Source organism: Littorina saxatilis, linkage group LG5 (genome assembly GCF_037325665.1).
Source record: "Littorina saxatilis isolate snail1 linkage group LG5, US_GU_Lsax_2.0, whole genome shotgun sequence".
In the NCBI taxonomy this organism is placed as follows: Eukaryota; Metazoa; Mollusca; class Gastropoda; order Littorinimorpha; family Littorinidae; genus Littorina; species Littorina saxatilis.
In genome coordinates, this window is record NC_090249.1 from 408,267 (window position 1) to 420,022 (window position 11,756).

Here is an 11,756-nt window from a genome sequence, read left to right on the forward strand (position 1 = left end):
TCATAATATATCCTGGCATCAACCAGGCCCGAGAACTGCCGCACCTGTGGTGTTGGTCAGTTATACAGAACCTCAAAGTCGCATTCGTTAAGTGAATGACACTCGGCTGTGTGATCCCAGCCTTCCCATAGGAACCATAGCCGACCGTAGCCCGAAAAACCCACATGACCCTGATGGGATTCGAACCCACGACCTCCCGGCCCACAGCCCGATGCGCTAACCACTGCGGTACAAGTAAACAATTTAAACATGTATTTACAGGTAAACAATTCACTGCCGTCTACACAAGTAAGGAATTCACACCTGTATTTACAGGTTAACGATTCACTACCGTATTCACAGGTAAACTATTTACACCTGTTTTTACATGTAAACAACTGACCTCTGACCTCTGTCTTGACAAAGCTTTCTTCTTGTGCTCTACGCATTTCGTCCACGGATATGAGACAATGACAAAAGGTGACGTTTTCATGTCAGTATGTCCCAAATGACATCACCAGTACATTTTTCATTCTATCTAATCTGTTTTCGTTCTATTTTTTCTAATAACATGCGTTAACAATTGATTGCCAACTGGAATGGAAGAGCACAAAAAGTGTAACTTGATATGTAGTTTCTCTAGAGGGAAAAACATCTTCCACTTTCATGTCAGTGTGTCCCATGCAACATACATTTGCCAAACAGCTATGTGTAAGTAGATTATTTGTTAGTGGTATAGAAAATACTGATCAACAATCAAAGTCAGTTTTCACATTCATTTTCTACCTATTTCTTATTTGTTTATTCTTTTGGCAATGGTGAAATGTCAGCAATCGTGTATCATTCGGGACAGTAGACATGACACCTGACCTTTTGTCACTGTCTCATATATAGACTGTAGAACTGAAATCACTGATTCCTTTCAAACAGTAACGTAGTCTTTTTTTAACTGAACTCAAACTCATAGCCTTCAAAGTAAAATGATGCTCTTGTACATTGGATGTGTGATTTAAGGTGAAAATAGAGTGGGGTTTTTTCTGCATGTGTATGTCTTCCTATGCGCTTGGGTTTACATACCCTACATGTTTAATGTATTATGTATGTAAAGTTAAAATGTAGCTCAGACTTTACATTTGTTTTGTGGTTACATTTAGTCAAGTTCAAGTCAGTGTTGCTCTTTTAGTTTGAGGCCGACACATTGACCAAATGTTTTGATCTTTTAGTTTGAGGCCGACACATTGACCAAATGTTTTGATATTTGCTAACGCGACGTCTGTTGTTGTGTGGCAGGGTATAGTGCTTGTGTATGACGTCACCAACTCGCAGTCGTTCACACACCTCCAGTTCTGGATCAACAGCATCCACAGTGTAAGTGTCTCTGTGTTCTTAATTGAACCAAAGTTTACTTTCCAAAGGCTTTGCGAATTATTTTCACTTAACCGGCATTGCCAAAACTTTGTGGACCGAGCTTCTTGGAGTAGACTTTGTGTAGTCGAATTCTAGATGAATATCAGGCTTTAAGTCTGTTCTTAATTAAGCCCGAAGTTGACTTCGGCAAGACTTCCGGACGTCTTTTTATCAAAACGTCAGTGCCAAAGCTTCGTGCAGCGAGCTTGTTTGGTTGGTTGGTTAGTTGATTGATTGATTGATTGATTTGATTGATTGGTTGTTTGGTTGGTTGGTTGGTTGGTTGATTAATTGATTAATTAATTGATTGATTGATTGGTTGGTTGGTTGGTTGATTAATTGATTAATTAATTGATTGATTGATTGATTGGTTGGTTGGTTGATTGATTGATTTATTGAGTGAGTGAGTGATTGATTGATTGGTTGGATGGTTGATTGATTGATTGATTGATTGGTTGGTTGGTTGATTGGTTGATTTATTGAGTGAGTGAGTGATTGATTAATTGGTTGGATGGTTGATTGATTGATTGATTGATTGGTTGATTGGTGCCAGGAGATCCGTCACAGCCAGCACCAGTACGAGCCTATTCCCATCATCCTGTGCGGAAACAAGGCAGACATGGCGGACAGCAGACAAGTCGACACGCGGCGAGGGGAGAAGGTGAGAGAACGATGGGCACTAGTAGACATGGCGGACAGGTCGACACACGCATACGGCGAGGGGAGAAGGTGAGAGAACGATGGGCACTAGTAGACATGGCGGACAGGTCGACACGCGGCAAGGGGAGAAGGTGAGAGAACGATGGGCACTAGTAGACATGGCGGACAGGTCGACACACGGCGAGGGGAGAAGGTGAGAGAACGATGGGCACTAGTAGACATGGCGGACAGGTCGACACGCGGCGAGGGGAGAAGGTGAGAGAACGATGGGCACTAGTAGACATGGCGGACAGGTCGACACGCGGCAAGGGGAGAAGGTGAGAGAACGATGGGCACTAGTAGACATGGCGGACAGGTCGACACACGGCAAGGGGAGAAGGTGAGAGAACGATGGGCACTAGTAGACATGGCGGACAGGTCGACACACGGCTAGGGGAGAAGGTGAGAGAACGATGGGCACTAGTAGACATGGCGGACAGGTCGACACACGGCGAGGGGAGAAGGTGAGAGAACGATGGGCACTAGTAGACATGGCGGACAGGTCGACACGCGGCAAGGGGAGAAGGTGAGAGAACGATGGGCACTAGTAGACATGGCGGACAGGTCGACACGCGGCGAGGGGAGAAGGTGAGAGAACGATGGGCACTAGTAGACATGGCGGACAGGTCGACACGCGGCGAGGGGAGAAGGTGAGAGAACGATGGGCACTAGTAGACATGGCGGACGGGTCGACACACGGCGAGGGGAGAAGGTGAGAGAACGATGGGCACTAGTAGACATGGCGGACAGGTCGACACACGGCGAGGGGAGAAGGTGAGAGAACGATGGGCACTAGTAGACATGGCGGACAGGTCGACACACGGCTAGGGGAGAAGGTGAGAGAACGATGGGCACTAGTAGACATGGCGGACAGGTCGACACACGGCGAGGGGAGAAGGTGAGAGAACGATGGGCACTAGTAGACATGGCGGACAGGTCGACACACGGCTAGGGGAGAAGGTGAGAGAACGATGGGCACTAGTAGACATGGCGGACAGGTCGACACACGGCGAGGGGAGAAGGTGAGAGAACGATGGGCACTAGTAGACATGGCGGACAGGTCGACACGCGGCGAGGGGAGAAGGTGAGAGAACGATGGGCACTAGTAGACATGGCGGACAGGTCGACACACGGCAAGGGGAGAAGGTGAGAGAACGATGGGCACTAGTAGACATGGCGGACAGGTCGACACACGGCGAGGGGAGAAGGTGAGAGAACGATGGGCACTAGTAGACATGGCGGACAGGTCGACACACGGCGAGGGGAGAAGGTGAGAGAACGATGGGCACTAGTAGACATGGCGGACAGGTCGACACGCGGCAAGGAGAGAAGGTGAGAGAAGGATGGGCACTAGTAGACATGGCGGACAGGTCGACACACGGCGAGGGGAGAAGGTGAGAGAACGATGGGCACTAGTAGACATGGCGGACAGGTCGACACGCGGCAAGGGGAGAAGGTGAGAGAACGATGGGCACTAGTAGACATGGCGGACAGGTCGACACGCGGCGAGGGGAGAAGGTGAGAGAACGATGGGCACTAGTAGACATGGCGGACAGGTCGACACACGGCGAGGGGAGAAGGTGAGAGAAGGATGGGCACTAGTAGACATGGCGGACAGGTCGACACGCGGCAAGGGGAGAAGGTGAGAGAACGATGGGCACTAGTAGACATGGCGGACAGGTCGACACACGGCGAGGGGAGAAGGTGAGAGAACGATGGGCACTAGTAGACATGGCGGACAGGTCGACACACGGCTAGGGGAGAAGGTGAGAGAACGATGGGCACTAGTAGACATGGCGGACAGGTCGACACACGGCAAGGGGAGAAGGTGAGAGAACGATGGGCACTAGTAGACATGGCGGACAGGTCGACACGCGGCGAGGGGAGAAGGTGAGAGAACGATGGGCACTAGTAGACATGGCGGACAGGTCGACACACGGCAAGGGGAGAAGGTGAGAGAACGATGGGCACTAGTAGACATGGCGGACAGGTCGACACACGGCGAGGGGAGAAGGTGAGAGAACGATGGGCACTAGTAGACATGGCGGACAGGTCGACACGCGGCAAGGGGAGAAGGTGAGAGAACGATGGGCACTAGTAGACATGGCGGACAGGTCGACACGCGGCGAGGGGAGAAGGTGAGAGAACGATGGGCACTAGTAGACATGGCGGACAGGTCGACACACGGCAAGGGGAGAAGGTGAGAGAACGATGGGCACTAGTAGACATGGCGGACAGGTCGACACACGGCAAGGGGAGAAGGTGAGAGAACGATGGGCACTAGTAGACATGGCGGACAGGTCGACACGCGGCAAGGAGAGAAGGTGAGAGAAGGATGGGCACTAGTAGCCAGAAAAAAAAAGAAAACGGAGACAATTTCAACAACAACAACAACAACAACAACAACAACAACAACAACAACAACAACAACAACAACAACAACAAAATGCAATCTTTCTTGCAAGATCATTTTGACAAGAGTGTTGGTAAAACGCACAAACAGCATGTTATGATGGGCGTGACAATGACTGCGATCTGAACATTATAAGGAGGGCGGGTTAAGTAGAGCACGTGACTTGTGATCTTATTGTCACGTGACTTGTGATCCTATGAGGCCATGGTCACGTGACTTGTGATCTTATTGTCACGTGACTTGTGATCCTATGAGGCTATGGTCACGTGACTTGTGATCTTATTGTCACGTGACTTGTGATCCTGTGAGGCTACGGTCACGGGTTCGGACGGACACGAGTCGACTTTGTGTGCAGACTCAGAAACGCTATCCATGTATATGTTCCACCCCCGTATCACCACAGTGGCGCGTAAAAGATATTTTTGTCAAAAGTGCAGTTTGCTGATTACACCTAACCACAAACACACACACACCTTACCTGGGTAGTGCGACTCTTGTTGCTGCTAGCTTTCCTCTGGGAGGAAGCACGACTCTTGTTGCTGCTTGCTTTCCTCTGGGAGGAAGCACGACTCTTGTTGCTGCTTGCTTTCCTCTGGGAGGAAGCACGACTCTTGTTGCTGCTAGCTTTCCTCTGGGAGGAAGCACGACTCTTGTTGCTGCTTGCTTTCCTCTGGGAGGAAGCACGACTCTTGTTGCTGCTAGCTTTCCTCTGGGAGGAAGCACGACTCTTGTTGCTGCTTGCTTTCCTCTGGGAGGCAGCACGACTCTTGTTGCTGCTTGCTTTCCTCTGGGAGGAAGCACGACTCTTGTTGCTGCTAGCTTTCCTCTGGGAGGAAGCACGACTCTTGTTGCTGCTTGCTTTCCTCTGGGAGGAAGCACGACTCTTGTTGCTGCTAGCTTTCCTCTGGGGGGAAGCACGACTCTTGTTGCTGCTAGCTTTCCTCTGGGAGGAAGCACGACTCTTGTTGCTGCTAGCTTTCCTCTGGGGGGAAGCACGACTCTTGTTGCTGCTAGCTTTCCTCTGGGAGGAAGCACGACTCTTGTTGCTGCTAGCTTTCCTCTGGGGGGAAGCACGACTCTTGTTGCTGCTAGCTTTCCTCTGGGAGGAAGCACGACTCTTGTTGCTGCTAGCTTTCCTCTGGGAGGAAGCACGACTCTTGTTGCTGCTTGCTTTCCTCTGGGAGGAAGCACGACTCTTGTTGCTGCTAGCTTTCCTCTGGGAGGAAGCGCCACTCTTGTTGCTGCTAGCTTTCCTCTGGGAGGAAGCACGACTCTTGTTGCTGCTAGCTTTCCTCTGGGAGGAAGCACGACTCTTGTTGCTGCTAGCTTTCCTCTGGGAGGAAGCACGTCTCTTGTTGCTGCTAGCTTTCCTCTGGGAGGAAGCACGACTCTTGTTGCTGCTAGCTTTCCACTGGGAGGAAGCACGTTTCTTGTTGCTGCTTGCTTTCCTCTGGGAGGAAGCACGACTCTTGTTGCTGCTAGCTTTCCTCTGGGAGGAAGCAACTCACATTCCCCAGCAATGGGATCACACAACAAGTCGCGTAAGGCGAAATTACTACATTTAGTCAAGCTGTGGAACTCACAGAATGAAACTGAACGCACTGCATTTTTTCACAATGACCGTAGTCCGCCGTTCGTGCAAAACGCAGTGAAACTCACGAGCCTGTTTAGCGCGGTAGTGGTTTCGCTGTGCTGCATACCACACTTTTCTGTACTTCTCTTCCTTTGAACTATCTGAGCGTGTTTTTAATCCAAACATATCATATCTATATGTTTTTGGAATCAGAAACCGTCAAGGAATAAGATGAAATTGTTCTTAAATCGATTTTGGAAATTTAATTTTGATCATAATTTTTATATTTTTAATTTTCAGAGCTTGTTTTTAATCCGAATATAACATATTTATATGTTTTTGGAATTAGAAAATAATGAAGAATAAGATGAACGTAAATTTGGATCGTTTCATATAAAAAAAAATAATTACAATTTTCAGATTTTTAATGACCAAAACCATTAATCAATTTTTAAGCCACCAAGCTGAAATGCAATACCGCAGTCCGGCCTTTGTCGAAGATTGCTTTACGAAAATTTCAATCAATTTGTTTGAAAAATGAGGGTGTGACAGTGCCGCCTCAACTTTTACAAAAAGCCGGATATGACGTCATCAAAGACATTTATCAAAAAAATGAAAAAAACATCTGGGGATATCATACCCAGGAACTCCCATGTTAAATTTCATAAAGATCGGTTTAGTAGTTTAGTCTGAATCGCTCTACACACACACAGACAGACACACACACACACACACACAGACACACATACACCACGACCCTCGTCTCGATTCCCCCTCTATGTTAAAACATTTAGTCAAAACTTGACTAAATACAAAAAGTAAATTAACAAAACATTTAATGAAATGATTTTCAGCTGTCCAGGGAAGAGATGGCCTTTGAGTTTTACGAGACGAGCGCGAAGACGGGCGACAACGTGTTCTTGGCATTCCAACGTTTGGCGTACCACGTCACTGATATTTGTGATCCCAAACTGGTCAGTGTCAACAAGTGTCATTTAGAGTCAATGTGTTTTTTTTTATCAGATCACGGCTATTTATGACCGTAAACTGTTTAGTGTTAATATGTTTCATACAGAGTTAATTTTCAGTTTTCTTTTTTTTTTGCACGTCACAGATAGCTGTGACCAAAAACTGTTTGTGCCAAAATGTAGCATTCGGAGTCATTTTCTCTTTTTACATTTAGTCAAGTTTTGACTAAATGTTTTTACATAGAGGGGGAATCGAGACGAGGGTCGTGGTGTATGTGTGTGTGTGTGTGTGTGTGTGTGTGTGTGTGTGTGTGTGTGTGTGTGTGTGTGTGTGTGTGTGTGTGTGTGTAGAGCGATTGAGAGTAAACTACTGGACCGATCTTTATGAAATTTGACATGAGAGTTCCTGGGTATGATATCCCCGGACGTTTTTTTGTGTGGGTTTTTTCGATAAATGTCTTTGATGACGTCATGTCCGGCTTTTTGTAAAAGTTGAGGCGGCACTGTCACACCCTCATTTTTCAATCAAATTGATGGACATTTTGGCCAAGCAATCTTCGACGAAGGCCGGACTTCGGTATTGCATTTCAGCTTGGTGGCTTAAAAATTAATTAATGACTTTGGTCATTAAAAATCTGAAAATTGTAATTAAAATTATTTTTTTATAAAACGATCTAAATTTACGTTCATCTTATTTTTCATCATTTTCTGATTCCAAAAACATATAAATATGTTATATTCGGATTAAAAACAAGGTCTGAAAAATAAAAATATAAAAATTATTATCAAAATCAAATTTCCGAAATTGATTTAAAAACAATTTCATCTTATTCCTTGTCCGTTCCTGATTCCAAAAACATATAGATATGATATGTTTGGATTAAAAACACGCTCAGATAGTTCAAACGAAGAGAGGTACAGAAAAGCGTGCTATGCAGCACAGCGAAACCACTACCGCGCTGAACAGGCTCGTCAGTTTCACTCCGTTTTGCACAAGCGGCGGACTACGGTCATTGTGAAAAAATGCAGTGCGTTCAGTTTCATTCTGTGAGTTCCACAGCTTGACTAAATGTAGTAATTTCGCCTTACGCGACTTGTTTCCTTTGTTGGTGTAAATATATGTGAGTCATTCGATGTTTGTTTTCACTGCTCAATATGTTACTGATATCTGTGTTCCTAAACTGCTAAGTGTCAATGTGTGTGTCATTCAGAGTTTGTTTTCACATCTCAATACGTCACTGATATCTGTGTTCCTAGACTGCTCAGTGTCAATATATGCCACTCGGAGTTATATTTTATTGCTTGTCATGTCACTGACATGTGTGACCCAAAAGTCAGTGTGTTTGTTTCTGGAAACTTGTTAAATGTATTTATGCTACATACGTAAGAGAGGCCACTCATGAATTAACAGTGTCGTTCAAACCACACGTGTGTATACTATGTAAATGAGGTTGTGTCAAATTAGTCTGGCAGGGACATGCTTTATCACAGCTAATGATGCCAAAAGTCACCGAGTCAACGTCATTATCGAAACACTTTTGCGACTGCTGTTTTCCCTGGAAGAGTTTCTAGAACTAACCCCAACGCTACACTTTGTAAAGTGACATTTCCTTGCTTTGACTTAAAAGATCGCACGAGGCTTTGGAAGTGATCGAGGTTCCTCGATCTACACTCTTCAAAAAAAGTTAAGGATCACTTTTTTACAAGCACGCCACACAAAACAGACAAGACCGAATTCTTTCATTTTGTTTAAATTATATAATTGAACAACCAAGGAGTAATGACAAACAAAGCAAAGATCGAACGCGGCAGCGACAATTTAGCTAGAGTGTGTCAAACGTGACAACCCTCGAAAATGGAATTCACAACAATGTGAATCAGTGTCAACAACGCGTGTGCCCTTCGTTGTGTGCCAGGCATTCAACACATCGTTGGCGCATGGAGTGGATCAGGTTGCATATGAAAGCTCTGGGAACTCCATTCCACTCCTGCTGGAGCCATTGCAGCAGTTGACCCAGATTGGCAGGATGAGGGTGATGTTGCTGTACCCGACGACAAAGCTCGTCCCACATGTGCTCTATGGGGTTCAGGTCCGGGCTGTTGGCTGGCCACAGCATCCTGTTGACCCTGGCCTGCTGGATGAAGGTGTTTACAGCTGCAGAGCGATGGGGAGGTGCGTTGTCATCCTGAAGAATCGCACGAGGGCCGAGCGCTTGGAGGGCTGGAACGACCAGGGGTTGCAGGATTTCATTCTGGTAGCGGACACCGGTCAAGTTGCCCACTACATGGTACAGAGGTGTCCTTAGACGTGTGCTGATCCCTCCCCAGACCATCACAGAGCCTCCGCCAAAACGCTGTCGTTCCAGAACAGCGCCTTCTGCGAAGCGCTCTCCGCGACGCCTTCACACTCGGATGCGACCATCAGCAGGTTCCAAGCAAAAACGGGACTCATCTGTAAACAACACCTGAGCCCACTGCTGACGTTGCCACCTCACATGTTGAGTGCACCAGGCTCGGCGAGCTGCTCGGTGATTAGCAGTCAGGGTTGTTCCTCGGACTGGACGTCTTGCACGCAAGCCAAAGTTGTGTAAGCGGTTTCGGATCGTCTGACCACTAACAACAGTGTTGGTGATAGCTTGTAGGCGTTGCCTAATGTTGTTTGCCGTAGCCATTCTTTGTTGCATGGCCTGCCTCTGAATGAAGCGATCCTCTCTTTAGGTGGTGACTCTGGGCCGACCAGAACGTTGTCGCTCCTGCACTCTTCCAGTTGCTTAGAATCTCTCTGATGACGACAGAGGGAGCCACTGCAAGCCTCTGGGCTACTTGCCTGGCAGCAACACCGTCTTGTAGCCATCCTATTGCCCTTCTTCTATCCAAATCGCTCAGTTTTCTTCGTGGGGGCATGTTGCTACTGTGCATAATTGTGTCAGCGTGTCAACCTTTAAACACAAGCTGGTGAGCGATGTTCATTACCAGGACTCTGTTGTAGCACGTGCATCACAACATTTTGTCTTGGCATGCGTTCTGCAAATTTCATGGGGCTATATAAAAAAAAGCCACCCCTTTTCTTCCAAAATGCAGAAGCTTTTGAGAAGTCCCACAAAGGGAAATAAATCTGCCTGCCAAACAAAATTCTAGGTCAAGACTCATTGTTCATTTGCTAATTCAAGCACAATAATCTTTGAATTATTATGTCGATGTTTTATTTTTTGGCAATTTTTTATAGTTAGATCCGTTTTTTCAACCGATCCTTAACTTTTTTTGAAGAGTGTATATGTCTGTGTAGCGCGTGAGCAATATATCTAATTGGGTCCTGGGGTAAAAGTCATTGCAAATTTGCGTCTTCGATGAATATTGAACCTGGAATCAAGCGTTACTCTTAATATCACGTTCCTTTGTTTTTGTTTCAGATGAAGTCTTACCATCCCTTCATGATCAAACAGGAAGACATGTCCCACAAACAAAATGGCGACAGTGTGACACCAAAACGAAAACAGAAGTGGAAAGCGAAGAAAGCGAAAGTTGGACATTCCAAATTGCCTGTCTTTCCTCGTAGTTTGTGCTGTGTAAGTCAGCAAGGTTCGTAGAGTGTGTGTATATATTGTGTAATACACACAATACCATAAGACAGTAGTCTTTTTTACGTGTTAAGGTTTGTGCAATATAATACCATATTGTGTCCCCCACAAACTAAGGGACTTTGCATTGTAAATCTCGGTCCCCCTTGAGGAGGGTCTGATGCTCCCAATAGGCTGTCTGTGAAGGGATACTTTTTCTCTCTCTCTTTCTCTGCAAAGAGATTTTACAACAAATCTCGGAAGAAAGTCTCTGCTGACTTTCAATTGTTTCTTTCACAATTTCTGATGTTATAATGTATATATATATATATATATATGTGTGTGTGTGTGGGGGGGAGGTGTGTGTGTGCGTGCGTGCGTACGTGCGTGCGTGTTTGTGTGCGTATGTGCGTGAGCGTTTGTGTGTGTGCGTGTGTGTGTGTGTGTGTGCTTGCGTGAGTGCTTGCGTTCGTGCCTGTCTTTCTGTCTGCCTGTCTATGGTACCAATACCAAAATTACCCTGGACAGGACCTATGTTTTTATACAAAGGTACATATCTAGTCACTACCTGTCACGTATTGTTTACCTGTATATGTATACTTTTACCCATCATCTAAGTTTGCTGTCTATTTGTCTGTCTGTCTGTATGTATGTGTCTCTCTCTCTCTCTCTCTCTCTCTCTCTCTCTCTCTCTCTCTCTCTCTCTCTCTCTCTCTCTCTCTCTCTCTCTCTCTCTCTCTCTCTCTCTCTCTTTCTCTCTGGAAGTTGTAAGACAAAGGCCTGATATTGTTGTGTGTACGTGATATATTTTAGGAAAATAAAATGTATATAATTTTTGTCTTCCTGACATAGCCTCCTGAAGCGAATTTGTATCTTTCGCGTTTCTATCTGTGTGTATAATTATGTGCGTGTGTGCGTGTGTGCGTGTGTGCGTGTGCATGCATTTGTATGTATGTATGTGTGTGTGTGTGTGTGTGTGTGTGTGTGTGTGTGTGTGTGTGTGATTGTGTGTGATTGTATGTGTGTGTGTGTGTATGTGTGTGTGAGACAGACAGAGAGACAGACAGAGAAAAGGCGCCGTCCGGACACGCGAGTTGAACAAACAAGGAAGCGGCATATAAAGTTAGAAATTGCACACCCGGCAATGAACAGCACTACGC

The 11,756-nt window shown here is 46.1% G+C and overlaps 1 protein-coding gene across 3 annotated transcripts in view; it reads left to right on the forward strand.

The window, feature by feature from the left end:
- The window catches only part of LOC138966008 (ras-related protein Rab-8B-like), a 27,669-nt gene extending 16,283 nt beyond the window's left edge, over nt 1–11,386 (forward strand). For 2 of the 3 annotated variants that reach the window (XM_070338097.1, XM_070338098.1), the window contains 4 exons: nt 1,270–1,347; nt 1,940–2,047; nt 6,926–7,045; nt 10,450–11,386. In XM_070338097.1, the coding sequence (XP_070194198.1) occupies nt 1,270–1,347; nt 1,940–2,047; nt 6,926–7,045; nt 10,450–10,626 (483 nt within the window). In that variant the 3' untranslated portion in view covers nt 10,627–11,386. Of the gene's footprint in view, nt 1–1,269; nt 1,348–1,939; nt 2,048–3,889; nt 3,914–6,925; nt 7,046–10,449 lie in introns of all 3 variants that reach the window. The other variant, XM_070338099.1, reaches the window with a different exon arrangement.
- Nucleotides 11,387–11,756: the final 370 nt, after the last annotated feature.